The sequence below is a fragment of the Zingiber officinale genome, chromosome 4A (assembly GCF_018446385.1).
Source record: "Zingiber officinale cultivar Zhangliang chromosome 4A, Zo_v1.1, whole genome shotgun sequence".
NCBI classification, from domain to species: domain Eukaryota; kingdom Viridiplantae; phylum Streptophyta; class Magnoliopsida; order Zingiberales; family Zingiberaceae; genus Zingiber; species Zingiber officinale.
In genome coordinates, this window is record NC_055992.1 from 156755593 (window position 1) to 156771318 (window position 15726).

General features: G+C 38.6%; 2 protein-coding genes across 3 annotated transcripts in view; one reads left to right on the forward strand and one right to left on the reverse strand.

Moving 5' to 3' along the window:
* Positions 1 to 5377: 5377 nt before the first annotated feature.
* Positions 5378 to 7573, forward strand: LOC121972963. Its single transcript, XM_042524572.1, has one exon. The coding sequence runs from the start codon at positions 5378 to 5380 to the stop codon at positions 7571 to 7573; it is 2196 nt and encodes a 731-aa protein (XP_042380506.1).
* Positions 7574 to 8143: 570 nt separating this feature from the next.
* LOC121971839 (probable pre-mRNA-splicing factor ATP-dependent RNA helicase DEAH9) overlaps positions 8144 to 15726 on the reverse strand; it is a 54469-nt gene continuing 46886 nt past the window's right edge. Inside the window, exons 19-23 of one of the 2 annotated variants that reach the window (XM_042523304.1) lie at positions 14655 to 14753; positions 14442 to 14525; positions 10692 to 10745; positions 10222 to 10301; positions 8144 to 8676 (exon numbers count right to left, since the gene is read on the reverse strand). In XM_042523304.1, the coding sequence (XP_042379238.1) occupies positions 8529 to 8676; positions 10222 to 10301; positions 10692 to 10745; positions 14442 to 14525; positions 14655 to 14753 (465 nt within the window). In that variant the 3' untranslated portion in view covers positions 8144 to 8528. Of the gene's footprint in view, positions 8677 to 10221; positions 10302 to 10691; positions 10746 to 14441; positions 14529 to 14654; positions 14754 to 15726 lie in introns of both variants that reach the window. The other variant, XM_042523303.1, reaches the window with a different exon arrangement.

The following is a 15726-nucleotide window of genomic DNA, read 5'->3' on the forward strand; positions in this document are numbered from 1 at the left end:
GTCAGTCGGACTTCGCCTCCTTCGACTAGACTTAAGGGGAAGGCAAGTGATCCGGCGGTTAGAACACGGGGCCCCATAGCGAGGGGTCGACGCCACGTGGAAGTCAAAGGGTCAGGTGGTCCATCGGAGAAGGGTGAGCCGACCGGACTCATGAGAGAAGGGCAGACCGACCGGCCGACCAGAGAAGGATGAGTCGGCCTCCCGACCGGACGACCGATGAACATCCGATAATAAAAAGATGCCCTGACAGGGATCGGGGTTCCGACGCTCAATTGAACAGTAACGAAGTGCCGATCGGACATCATGATCGTCCGAAGGCAATGTAACATACTGCTAGTAGTCCCTACATAACATCTTACCGAAGATCTCCCCAGCATGCCGATGGAGAGAGAAGGCCGGATGTGAAGTAAGTGCCGTCCGGCCAGGCGTAAGAAGAATGCCAGCCGGACGGACGCCCCGTCCCACCGGCCGGACGGACGCCCCATCCCGCCGGCCGGACGGACGCCCCGGCCTGTGGTCGGTAGAGTAGGACCAAAACATCTTATGACAGCTGTCAAGTCCTATGGCTAGGCCATACTCCAAGTCTGATAACGAGGTGTTCTGTTGTCCCATCGAAGACGTGCTTGGACTGTAGCAGTATGACGTCAGGTAAGCTTTCTGACAGACACATACCGAGGTATGGGCTATGGACACGTATGCGCCTCGGTGGACGTGCAGGAGCTCTTGCACCGCTCTATATAAAGAGCCTCATACTTCGCCGGAGGTACGCGTGAGACACCTTTGGAGCCACTTTTTTCACTACTTGCTTGCCTGACTTGAGCGTCGGAGGGTCGCCGCCGGGAACCCCTTCCCGGCCCGACTTCTGTGCAGGTGCGCCGGAGGTTCGTGCAACCAGTCGAAGATCCACGTCAGCATCCGGGGAGCGTCACGTGCCCAGCGTCCGTTGATTCAGCGTTCGGACAGGATCAGATTCCATTCCCTAAACATTAAAATACTATTTCTCTCTCCTCCCTTTAATAATAAAAATTTTCTCACTCCTTCATCTCTCCTCCATCTAATAATAAAGAATATGGAGGAAAGAGAAAAAAATAATAAAAAATAAATATATGGTAAATTATAGGGAAGTTGATGTATTATGTAGTAAAAAATGGATATCTAAATTTAATAAAGTAGTTCTTTTACCTTAAATTTTAGATTTTGTATGAGGATATTGATGTAGATGCTCTTAGATCCATAAATTTAACATATATATATATATATATATACCGTTTATTCCTTATACAATTTTTTTTTTAATTTATTTATAGAAATCAAAAGACTGTGAAGAATGAAGTCTGAATTTTGAATGATCTGGTGGTAAGGACGGGGCACACACGTCGGTGACGGTCAATGACACGTGGATGTCAAAGGTCAATAGGGGCGGCCCCAAGGTCCTACCGAGTAGACAGAACATCTGACCGGTCGGCCGGATGTCCTCCAGACCAATCGGAATATAGCTCGACCACAGGTCGAGCTTCCGACGCATAGGGTAAAGGAGCTTATGGGCCGAGCGGACAGGCCGCTAGGTCGAAGCACAGATCACTGAGGTGTGATGCCATCCGAGTACAGGACCAAGGATCTTCCTGCTCGATCCAATACATACACGAACCCGAGTACTAGGAGCGTCGAGCGGCAAGACCGCCTGGCCCTGGAACAGACAAGAGACGCAAAAGGACGAAAGGGACAGTTGGTAAACATCATCCTCGAGACGCCTGCCGCCGACAAGCAGCATGGTCGGCGGCCGGACCGGACAGAGTATCGTATGGTGGAAGTTCCACCGTCACGTCAGGGATATGCTCGGACGATTGCGGAAGGGTGTCAGACATGCTTTTCTGACACACTCATTTGGAGGTATGTTTGGGGAAGCGTGCACGCATCGAGAAGCGTGCCCGCGCCTCCCAAGGGTCCTATATAAGGATCTCAAACTTCGACAGAGGTATGCAGAATTCTCATCACTACAAGAATTATGACTTTTAGCGACGCACAATCCGGTCAACGTCGTAGAATGTAACCCTTTGGCAACGCTTGGAGCATTTTGCGTCCCTAAAAGATAACATATTAAGAGGAAATTTCCCCATATGTATTTGGTGTCATTTAGCGACGCGTTAAATCATACGTGTTGCCAAAAGAAGGTCTTCCGTGAAGTGTACATCATTCCACGTCGCTAAAAGGACACAACATAGAAAATACGTAGCCAAATGTGATACTTTGGCAACGCACTGCTCATTCAACGTCGCTAATATTAGCGGGAAGTTTTCCCGTCTTAAATTGTGGTCATTTGGCGACATGGAGACATTAAGCGCCGCTAAATCCAAGAATAAAAAATTTCTAAATCTGTGAAAACTCCCACTTAATTATAATTTTAAAATTTTCCATATTATATATTTATTTTTTTGAAATTATGTTTTAATAAAACTTTAATTTATTATGGGGGTTTATTTAAAGTTATTAAAAAAATCACATTCTTATAGTTTATGTTAGATCTTTTATTATATTTTAATGTGAAATTTTATAAAATAAATTTTATTCATATTAATGTTACTAATTTCTATTAGGATTGTGCACTTAATCCCTAATCGTCGCCCTCAGTATCTTCTCCCGCAGACCATGACGCCTCATCTTCTTCTCCTGCGGACCAACCGACGACGCCTCATCTTCTTCTCTTGCGGACCAGGCGACGCTAGAGAACCTCCATCATTGTCATCGTATGATTCATCTTGAGGTAATTTCTCTCCCACCCAAACTATTTCTCTTCCGCCTCATCAAAATTGCCAAATGATTGATATTTTTTTCCTTGCGATTTCATAGCTCCCTCTACATATATCTTTGGGTTTTTGTTTAGTCTCAAATTCTCAACCAATGTGTTTTATGAGAACAGAACTAACTATAGCTTATTTGATGGAAAAAAGGAAGGGTGGAAAAGTTCCAAATAAGCATCAATATAAAGAAACCACGTTTCTTACCGGGACAAGATGAATCTGTCCATTTAGATATGCATGAACAGTGAAAAGAATGATTGCAAATTGTTGTGAGAATGCCACTAATATCTTGATCTAGTTTTTTTGTAAATTGATGAAAACAAGATGTAAAGATTCATATCTCAACAAAATGTAAGTCGCGAAAATAATTTGGGCTGAACAATAAGTGAACTGAAAACAAGCGAGCTAAACTAATAATAAACTAGAGAACCATACATTCAATGTTAAGCAAAGATCTCTAGATAATTTACATAATCATTCATGAACTCAAGATTACATTAAAAATGCGTTAAAACTTAAAAGGTGGTGGTATATTTATGTCCACATTTACTTATTCGTCAACATTCAAAATCTAAAAGAGATAAGATATGAGAATTTTCACGCAATGAGCTCTGACAGTAAATATCCTAGCTAGTACTGTAGTCACAGTTACTCTGCCTCCTTTCTTCTTCGTTGTCTGACTTGAGCATCGGAGGGTCGTTGCCGGGAACCCCTTCCCTGCTCAGTTTCTTTGCAGGTTTGCCAGAGATTCACATCATCAGTCGGAGACAGCTGAGAACGTCACGCCCCCAGTATCCGTCGACTCAGCGCTCGGACAGGATCATTGAACATCAATTTCCTCCCTTTTTCTTCATTGAATCTGTTCTAATTAAAGCTTATTCTTCAAAAATTTAATTTTATCAATATTATTATTTATCAAATATATTTTATATAGAGTTTATATTATTTTAAATGAATTATATTGATTTTAAGTTTTTATATTAAACTCTATTTAAATTGTAGGTTAGTAAAAAAATATTTTATAGGTCCCTTTTTTTCATTTTTATCAAGAGTCCTCAAAAACTAAGGGTGCATTTAGTTTGTCCCATTTTCATTTTCTGAAAAACGCACGTTTTTCATTTTTTTAGAAAATAACTTTTCCGTATTTTTCGTTTTCTTAGAAAATGTTCTCTCATTTTCTTAAAAATGAATGTGGAAAACGTAAACCAAACACGTTTTCCATTTTATCAGAAAATGAAAACAGAAAATAGCGTGAAAAACACAAACCAAACGCCCCCTAAGAGTCGGCCCATTTTTATTTCTTAACATTGATATAGTAATTATTAGTTCAAAACTGCTACCTAATTATAATAGTTATCATTCCATAACTGTTATAAAATTATAGTAATTGTTATAACATTAATAGTATTAATCATAAATAAAAAATTTATATTATAACAGTTATTAATAGTAGTTGTTATAAGATGATGTTAACATGGGTTGACTAATGCTCTCATGCTCTCAATATTATAAAAGTTATGAACTACAGTCGTTATTAGTGCATGTCAGAATCGAATACATCAGATTTGAAGTGTATATATTATATATTTTTTTAAAAAATATATTTATATTATAATAATTATGAACTATAATTCCTATAATATAATTTATTCACGTCTCCTCGGAATATATCATAAGTATTATTACCATATGAGAAGTTTTGAAGTTAAAACTCAACGTATTTCTTTATATCTTAGTCATCTGTATTAATGATCAGTAATTATCTATGATTTTCCTCCTTTTTATTATATATTTTTATTATTCCAATAAAAATACACGCTTTAGAAAAAAAATTTCCAAAAAAAAAGTGATTATTATCTATAAAATATGAGTAAAGGGAGTAACACATTACACATTTAAATTAGTTAAATGTTTTATTCTTAATTATATAGAGTTACGTTATTGCCTCATTTAAAATGATAATTAAATGTTACAGGTGGAAGTGGAACTAGCACATTATAAGCTGTTATTTCTTATATTATAATTTTTTTTTTAAAAAAAAGTGATTACTGATTTATCCTATTATAATAAGTCTATCCCCTTAGTCAGGACCTTGTTTATTCTTTATATAATCTTAAATAGTTCATTTTTTTCCTGAAATTATAGTGTATAAGACATCCAAATTATAGGTTATTTCTTTAATTTACCCTCCTCTTCTAAATTTATAGCTTTCAGCCTTTCACGATAGCTTTATCAATATTACCCACCAAATAAAAAACTTGCTCGAGACGGTTTAATTCTCCGAAACTTTTTTCTCCTAAGAGTCAGTACACAAAGAAATTTTAAGGTCATTTTTTTAATTTACCCTCCTCTTCTAAAAAAATGGATCGGACTAGAGGATTCATCCTCATTTAAATAGTTCGCTTTTGCTTAATAACAAAAAATGTTTGTCGAGATTTGTTTATGTTTTTTTTAGATTATAAAAAAATATTTTAAAATAATTTTTATTTATGACACAATAATACTTTTGGTGAAGCGACGGAGACGCAGAAGACAAACCCTGGCAGCTCCTACTGCCTGCCTCATCTCCTCCTTCAACGATGGCGGACGCCGAGCCTCAACTGCCCAGCCTCATCCACCTCCCCGATCTCCCTCTCGACCTTCCCGATTCGTCCCAGCAAGACCTACCCGATCCGCCTCCACCGCCAAACTCCGAGGCGGCGACGGAACCGGCGCGCGATCCTCAAGCCACCTCGGAAGAAGATGCCGCCATTCCCCGAACCCCCGACGTCGTCGTCCCCGATCCCCAGGCGGAGGCAACAGCACCGGCACCGGCACCCTTCCTACGCTCGCCCAAGCTCCGCCGAAAGACCTCTTTCAAGCGCAAAAAGCCTCTTTCCTTCAAGCAGCGAGCCGCGGCCAAGAAGAAGCTCGCGCTTCTGACCGACGCCTTCCGCCCCGTCCCTTTCTCCCCTGGACAAGCCCTGGCCAACATCGATCTCGCCGCCCACGAGGCTCTCTTCCACGCCCTCGGCCTTTGGGACTTCGCTCATCTCCCGTTCGATCAGAACGTCCGCTCCGACCTGCTCATACCCCTCATCGCCAACTACCAGCCCGCCAAGCGCTGCAGCTTCGTCTGCGACCTACGCGTCTCAGTTAGCCGTCCGGATCTGGCGCGTGCCCTGATGCTCCCCGTCAAGAAGGACAAATCTGGCCTCCCTGAGCCTGGCGCTGCGGGCAACAACCAGGACTTGTTCTCCATGGAGGAGTCGATTTCCGCCATTATGGACTTCATGTCGGCCTTCCTCCTTTTCCAATTCCAGGATGATGCGTGCATACTGCCCACTGAGGTCGTGACAGCGCACCGGATGGTGAAGGAAGGACTGCCGCACAAGGTCGATTGGGCTGGGTTGTTGTGGATGCTGGTGGAGAAGGAGTTGCTGGAGGCCCCCAACTCAGGGTTTTGCCACTACGCCTCGCATCTCCAGTGCTTGATAAAATACCAGCAACCCAGATTGCTCGTAGAATCTGAATCCAAGCTCGAGCCTGTTCCTGAAGTTGAGGTTGAAGTTGAAAACTCCGCCGACGAAGGAATGGAAGAAGAAGATGATAATGATGATGATGCTGAAGATGTCACTGAGGATGCTGCTGCAAGGGTTAGAAGCTCAGATCATTTTGGGGCTGTCGGCGAAGAAAAGTGTGGGCCTGGGTTATCTCTAGGACTGGGTGGGGATTCCTCCACCGTGGAGGGGTTTGAAGAGTTCAAGGAAGGAAAGGAGCAACAGATAGAGGGGGGAAATCATGGAGGAACAGAGCATTGCTTGAGGCTTTGCAATTCAGCGAGCGCAGGAAGTATGGAGTTCGAAAATTTATGTAATGGAGATGAGGAAGGAAGGAGAGAAGAGGGGGATGGTGAAGACTTCTCAGCAAAATATGATTACCTGGATAGGTTGGGTTCTTTTGATAGGCTAACATCAACAGATCTCCTTCAAGTTGTTGACCCCGTTGGTGAATTCTTGACAATGAGGAGCGATGGGCATAAGAACATGCCTCTAAACCACTATAACGATAGGCCTTACTTTTCTGTTGATAATGGCAAAAGAAAAATTAGTGAGATAGATGACGACGAGGAAGATGAGGAGGAAGACACTCAGCCATTCACGCAGAGTAATCAGCAAAAAAGGGCGAGGAGCGGCATAATGTGGGAGAATCCTGCATCAGAACTTGATTCTGTACTGGAGCAAATCCAATTGTATGTGGGAAAAGCTAGACTTCTTGCTGCAGAAAAAGAGCAAGCATCCATCAATGCCCATTTACAGTTGCAGTATTTGAATGAGATGCTTCAGCAGAAGGATAGGGTTATCCAGTCGTTGGAGAAAACAAGGGTGGAAGAGCAACAAAAGTGGCATATGGAGGCTTGCCGTTACGAGCACGAGATCAATTTGTTAGGTAACTTAGTGATCGGTTACAGGAGGGCATTGAATGAGACACGCAGAGCTTTTGTGGAATATAGAAAGAAGTACCCTCAGGGCGATGAGCCTCTCTACAAGGATGTTGCTGCATCCGGTGGTTTGGTTCTGAGCACCAATGAGTTGGAGAGGGAACGTTTGGGGAAGGAAAATGAACTTCGGTGTCTCACGGCAAACTTAGTCGATAGTTTTGAGAAGGAATGGATGCTTAAGCTCGAACATTCTGCCTCATCACTTTCCATTCTGTTCGGGAGGATGATGGAACTTGAAGGAAAGATCAAGCTGTTGAAGGAAAGGTTTGCGAAACCTGTGACATCAGATGCTTAAGTACTAGAAGCACAACCCTTGATGACCCTTCCCTCAAACTGCCTCAATTTAGTGGTGTTATTACTATGAAGATTGCTTTAGTAGTTCTGTAGCCATTTTGACTGTTGATTGTGTGATTCTAAATTAATCTGATGATTATATGTGCCAACCAAGCGATAGCTTCTTTTGTACATGTATTTATGAACTGCTGCTGTACCAGTTAATCCAACTTTTGCCTAGGTCTAAAAAATCCATGTAGTATCAGGATAAACATGACTTGTGTATGAACTTCTGTTGCTGTACTTGAGAATTTTAGCATGCCTATTAATGTGACAAGCTAGATGCCTTTCTGTTACCATACAGATGTTTAATCATTTAATCTGCAATATATAAAGGGTTTTATGCTCTTAATACTTGTTATTATTATTATTATTCGTAAGAATAATACCAAAGCAGTATCCCACATACTGATGTGGGTGACTCTTCTGGTTTATGTTCACGTCTCCTCTGTGAGTACTTTTAGGTAGCTAAGATAATCCATGTGTTGCTCGGCTTCATCATATTTCTTCAACATTCTCAATTTTAAAAATATTTTACAAAATAGGAGACAATAAATTTAAGATTTCAAATGTATTACAAGAAAATTCACGGTGACAACTAGTTATATTCAAATGTGAAAAAGGCATTTAAATAAAAAACCCATCAAATATACATGTATGTATAAAAGTTATCAATATGTATCTTCTCTCTCTCTCTCTTCTTTCTTTTCATTCTGTGGGGACATGACTTCTCTTTCTCATGGTACACAATTTTAGCTAAGCCTTCATTTCCTTGATAGAGTGGTATCATTGAAACTACAGTTGGAACTTTAAACAACTAATGCCCCAAAGATTTCTGATTGGTTTCATCGCATGTCTCTCATGTCTGTTTGTTGCATCTCGGCTTCACCAGATCCAAAAAGCTTATCGTCTTACAATCAGTAAAGGGCAAGGTTTGGTGAACGCGTCTGGTAGAAATGTGGTGCAGCTTCAATAAGCCAGGATGGATCAATTGCAATAACATTGCGCATATAATGCTTGTCGGTTGACACAAGGGAATGATAGACCACCCACTTAGGGTTAACCCTGTAAATGAAAAACATCAAGATAAAAATGTTTGGTATCTTGAAGAAAAGGGGCAAGTGAAAAAAGAAAGAACAATATAGAACTCTGAAAGCATATTTATTCTTTGCCATAAAAATTTGAAATATTAAAGGTTGAAAGAAGAAACATTCCAAAAAATTATGGTGTTTGCAAAGATAGCACACGGTTCATAATGGGGTGGACAAAATTAAACTGATATTCGACCAACGAGTATGTTTTCTTAACAGTTTCTGTACCTAGAATGAGAATTAAACAGCTGCATTGCAGTCGAGCTTCTCAATAAAAATATAACACGCATAATCTAGGGATTAACTTGATATTCACAATAGAATGCCCACCATACATGGCAAGTATCATTTCATCCCAGAATTTTGAACTATAGGAGTGATAAGTAAATATGCATTTCAACTTCCCAGAACCAAAAAAAAAATAATCATATAAAACTGGACATTACCAGCGAGAAGAACAGATTTAACTACTGTATTATTAATAAATTAATATCAATTACAATAATACATAAGTTATGTTTATTTTCTAAACAAACTATAAGTTATTGTATAGAGGAGAGAAACACTATTTCCTTATTTCTTGAGAACAAAATATCAAAAATACTGATATTTAAAATCTCAACATTTGAGAAAACATTTCTCTAAGAAAAAAGCTAATTTGGAATATTTTCTATGCAGCATTAGTCATAGAAGCATTGTTTAAAAAAATAATCTATGTGCATAACTGCATATATATTCGCATTGCATTGCTTCACTGCATTGTATATGTCTGCAAATACATATGTAATCATTCACATATTTGATTAATCATAAAATTAGCTCAGCTAATTATTTGATTAGAGATTTCAAGAAAATATGAAAGAAAGAGATACCTGGATTCAAATGAATATGATATGTAGAAATATAAATGACCTAGAATTAATAAAATGAGTCACTTAAATTTGGTTTGGCATACATCTAAGTACATAATTTGTGAAGCTAATGAGGAACCTTAATGAAGGACTCAAAACTACTCTATACATTGTAATAGAAAATACAAACAAAAGAATCACAACTTGGTTCAGACAATAGAAATTTGGCTGCTAGGAGGAATTCAAAGAGATTAAATTTACTTGAAGAAAGATTAAACAATTTGCATATTAAATCTTCTAACATCTTCATAGGTACTATATATTTTGCTGGTTTATAATCTCAGAACTTAGACTTTGTATACATTTTTTATTCTTTGAAATGAGCCAATAAACACAAATAGGGGAAATGAGCCCAGTAACTGTGGCAAAATAGCCAGCCTCTACCACCTTGGAGGTGGTGGGCATTTACATTTTGTTATTTTCTAGGAGGTAGATCTATGCTATTTTTACAAAAACTTTTTATTTTTAGTATGTTAAATAGTCTTTAAATAATTTCTGCATAAAGATCTGCATAATTTTCATACCACATAAGTAGTATGCTGTAGTCACATATAGCTGCCGAAAACATATGCCAAATTTAGCAATTTAAGATAATTTGACCCACTAACCTGAACAGTACAGAGGAAGGATGAATGTATACTTCTTGAGAACTTCTAATTGTCTTGTACAGTCCATTGTGACTGTATTCCTACAAGAGAAAATCAAGTTACTGAAATATGATGTTGCAAACAAGTGCTCGATGAAGAAGGAAAACTCTTGGTGGTTAGAACATGGGACAAACTTCCAAAATGTAAACTTAAAACTATTAATGGGATAAAGAAACAAAGAAGAAAATAAAGGAATAAAATACATAAGATAATGGGATACACCTTGCAGTAAACATAGTGTTAATATAGTATCTATAATACATATCAGGATAGTTAGAAATACTTTTAACAGTGGAACCCTTCACACAAGGTCCCACCAGCAGAAAAACAAAATATAGCTTTTTCTTACGTATAATTAATGTATTGTTTGGTGTCCAATTTCTTATCTTGGTGTCTCATATAACTAATGTAGATGTAGCTTGTAGGCATACCTCCATGTAGCATGAATTTGCAAAGAACCCGGCAATTATGGCTTTTCTTAGAATCTGCAGTTAAAAGAAGTTGATTTAATCATCATACTGCAAATACATTTCACTATCTTAATTTTGAGGTTACAGTTTATCACTAGAATTATGAAGCCCAAAAAACACATGGAACACGGAAACGGTGTTACTGAGTTAATGTGGGAATCAATTAACCCTGATGCATTTATATGTAAGTAGAAGAATCCACATGGAACAAGGCAACGGTGTTACTGAGTTAAGGTGGATATCAGTTAACCCTAATACATTTATATCTAAGTAGAAGAATCCACATGGAACAAGGAAACGGTGCAATGTGGGTATCAGTTAACCCTAATACATTTATATCTATGTAGAAGAATCCAAAAGGAAAATCCCTTTTGAAGTTAAAAGATTGTCCATAGAGTAATATTGGTTGAATATCAAAGCATAACTATAAGTATTTAATCAATTACAATGTGGCTATTGTATAGAGTGACTCTAACTTTCAAAAAATTTGTTGGATTCGGATTTTATCATATTTAAAATTTCACATTTTAAATCAAATTTTTCCAAATTTTTAGACAATAAATCAACTTGAAACGAACCAACAAATTAGATTTTAGGGGTTGAATTGAAGTTGGGTTGGGTTTAGATGCAACCCATTGCAGACATGATGATTAGGGTCATGTGCGTTCCATCCAGGTTTGGGATAATTTGTTTTAATCACTTTGGATTGGATTAGTGGAGTTTTCATGGAGTGGACTTATTCTCTCTCCACACACTTTTTCTCAACAAATCGCTTCTCTCCCTTTGTGTGTGGCACCACTACCATTCCTTATGTGTCCTTCGACAACCCTTCTTTATTTCTCTCTCACTCTCTTGCTATTCCCCTCTCTCCCTTACCACTACTTACATGAGCTGCCACTGCTCGGTGCCAAGAAGGATTGACGCAGCCGTTGGCCATCTCTCCCTTCTTTTCCTTCTCTCTTGTTCTCTCCTTCCCCCTTTCTGCATCAATGCTCCACTCACTGGTTGCCACTTGGGCACCCTGGCGTTGACAGTGTTGTTTGGAGCTAGGGCAAGCCACTATCCTCTCTCCTTCCTCTCTCTCCCTTTCCTATTCCCTGTGTCACACCACCCTTATGCTCTCTTGAAGTCATGCGTGTTCTAGCATCATCACCCAACAATAATGTGCACCCCAACATTGTAAATTTACTCCTGCACACTCTGATTTCAGCGAATTTGGTGAGGATTTTGCGTGTAATTTCTTTTGTTAGTCTCAGAATGATTACCTATTTTGGACTAATAATTAGGTACTATTTAGATTGGCTCAAGTGTTTCATATTATTGAAGCATCTATTTTGTTTCTTCGATCTAGGAGAATTGCCAGGTAAGAGCTTAGTGTTATTATCTCTGTTATGAGAATTTTTTTTTTAATGCTTATGCCAGTATACTTTATTTTGGTAAATTTTTTTTAATTTTAGGAAGGGAGATTAAGGAATGTTCGTTAGTAATGAAGGTTGAGTTCTTACATTTAGATTGAACTAGGATAATTAGACTAGGACTGGATCATTAGCCTTGTAATTCCTAGATGTTGTGTTATAATCATGTTTAGTTTATTTTGAGCCTTTCTATGTTGTTCATATCCTAGTAATAATAGATACTGGTCCAGAGGAGCACATAGACTTTATAGGGTATCAGATCTTTACTTGATATATATTTAAGGTGGGTAAATTTACCCTTGGATTCACTTATATATTCTTTATGCATGAAAACAACTATGTAGCTGTGGGTAAATTTACCCTTGAATTCACTTAACAAGATGAGTTCTAAAAGAAACTAAACGATTGGAAGATAAATAAATGATTCTTTTCTTTCTATATAGATGTCGGTGATCATGTTAGGGATTATCATGAGAAAAGATTGTTTTGAAAAAGATAAAATTAATATTCTGATTGCTCTTCAGTTGAAAAAGAATGATGATGTTGATAAAAGGTGAATGTGATAGTAGAATGATACTACTTTAATATGAACTTTGATTGTTGTTATTCCTTTAGACTTTAAGTTAAAATATCAAATTCATGCACATCCCTTATGTTTACCCGTTTTGAAATTTATGCTTACTTTGTGAAGTTCTGAGACCTCCAGGTGCATGTGTTATTTATGCAGTCATGCTGCTAGTCATGTTTCTTTTAGAAGTATGCATTTTAGTTAGATTTGATATTGAATTTTGTAATGACACCATTGTAGATCATGTGCAGTGAGTAAAGATTGCTTCTAAGCGTGCCTACTCAGGCAAGGCATGATAAAATTTGTCTCCTCAAGTAGTGGCTTCTTATTTTGATCCATTTACTGGTCTCATCCATGAGCCCAATCTCATGTATATAATAGGAGCAATTCCCTCAATGTTCTAGATGGTCTCAGTGCCAGTTTTCTAGATAAAAGGAAATATAAAGCTCAAACAGTAGTTGAGAAACAGAAAATACCATTGTTTAAATTTTTGGAGTCCAGAATGGAAATAGTAATGGCACTAGTGGTGAAGCACTGGTGAGACTGGAGATGATATTGAGGATGCATTGGGTGCAGGTGAAATATATATTTTGTCATATTCAGCTTCTTTTGTTTCAAAATTTTGTTATATCTTTTGCCTATGCATCGGGCTCTCATAGGCATTAGACTTTAGATTTATACTATTTGGAGCTAAACAAGCCAATATAAAGTATTATTGGATTTAAACATTTAAATTTGTCTTGCACTCTCTGACACGTGAAACCACCATCATAGCCAGAGCCTAAAACTCAGACATGGAGCAGTACCCTAAATCTTACATAAAACTATACAGACCAGACTTAGGCTGTATCTAACTATATGTATATATCATATTATTCCCATCTTGGTAAGGTGGCCAAGTGATTAGGTTGTATTTTTGCTACATAATTTCACCCATGGCCTTGGTGTTTTCCATTATTTACATAATTAATTTAAGAGGTCAAAGGGCAACAGTTCATTGACTACGAGCGACCTGACATGGCCAATGAGAGCCATTAATGAGAATATGGACCTCAATTGGGCATTTTCAATACCTATCTTAATGGAGCATTAATGAAAACTAGGGCTCATTCTAAGGAACGAACTGAATACACAAGTCAGGATTTAATACCTTCATCTAGAATTTTCAGGCCTTGGCATTTTTATTTTTATCACAAACATTTGTTAAACAGAGCAACAACATAAACTAGGAATGAAAAATTAAGAAATAAGCAACCTGATGCCTAGGTGCCAATCATCATTCATGGCCAATCCAAGAGTTGTTTTGGCCAGTCATTGTCGCTAACAAATCAAAGTGATTCAGGTCAGTATGATTCTACATCAGTCTGTATGTTATCAATGTTATATAATTTATATTACGAAACAACTGGTCAAAGCCAGTATAGTCAATGTTTTCAAATTGGAAATGGTAATGCATTTTTGAAAGGAAAAAAAAAATCAAGTATGGATGTGCCCAACCTACATGGCAAGCCTAATGCAGCACATGCAGAGCCATCGACATGACTCAATACCTTAAACCCAACCCAACCCAACCCCAAGGGTTGGAGTAGGCAACCATGCTCTTAGGAGGTGCTTGCTTTGCCCATTTGATAACTCTATCTATGATTTACCAATTCAAATAAAAGCTGAACCCAAAACATAAAGTGTGAACCACAAAAATTGAACAAAGTGAACAGAGAAGTGAAATGCCTGTGTATCTTGCTCGCATGATTTGAGTGCTAAACCAAATCGTCTCAACAAGCGGCAGAGTTGTTCCTTGACATCCACAACCTTCTTCTAGAAATTTTTTGCAGTAAACCAATCAAATTATATAAATTACCAAAATACAATCCAAAAAAACTACCAATAAAGAGTGTTGATGAAGAGAGAAACACCAGACTCGTATAAATTTAGGAGACTCACCATAGCGTGGTAGTTAACATAGTTTTTGTAACACCACTGTGATGATTTTCCTGAGTTAATGAATCCTTTATAGACATTAAGAAATGTAATATGATCTCCCTGTAAAAAGGAATGAACTATCTTAAACAGGAATTAGAGTGACATAACAGAGAAACTGTATATTCAACAAATACAGAATATTCCAATCCAATTTAAGACAACATTCTATGAGGCATATAATGGGCATTAAACAATACAAAAGTATCAACAATGTGAGAGTTCGATTTACTCTCTTTTTTCATTAACAATCTTCTAAAAAGTAGCCACCTAAACCACCTAGGTGGCCCACCTAAGCGATTTGGACAGGGACCGCTTTGCTTATCCAACATGCAGCCCCCTTGGCTGGATTGTCCAAAAAGCAGCCTAGGCATCTGAAAAGGAAGCCCAAGTCATCCGACTCAGCGGACCTAACAATGCGACAGTGCAATCTAAGAGGACAATTAGGCAGGTTCAATTTAAAGAGAAATATGATTCATTTGAAAAAGAAAATTAATTCACTTGAACGAATACAAATCAAAACCCTGAATCCCACCTGACACCTCAACTTGTATGCAGCCCTTCTTCCCCCATTCGGCGCTACTCTCACAATGAACTGCAGTATGATGGTCCAAATAAATTCCAGCCACCTTTCCTCTTCCTTCTCCTTTGATAGGTGTCTTCTCCATCTTCTCTTCTATAGTTCTACCAATTTGCCATTCATTACTTTAGTACCAATTTCCTTAGTGAGTGATGCGGTGAATAGGGAAGGGCCTTCCAATGGAGCCCAGAGGGTAAACAAGCCAGTATAGGTGTCGGTCAAGGTCCAAGATGGGTCAAAATGCCGAGTAGCTGGCCTAGTGGGGCCTCCTTCTCCTGATCGGGTAACCGACTAGACAGGCTCTCTAAGGGCCCAACTCTGTCAGACCCATCTTCTCCCGATCAGTTCTGCCAATCAGAAAGGGTCCCACTCCCGGCTCCACCAGACCCGTCTTCCCCGATCGGTGGAAGCAATTGGATAGGCTCTCTAGAGGCCCCACTCCCAGTTCTGCTGGAC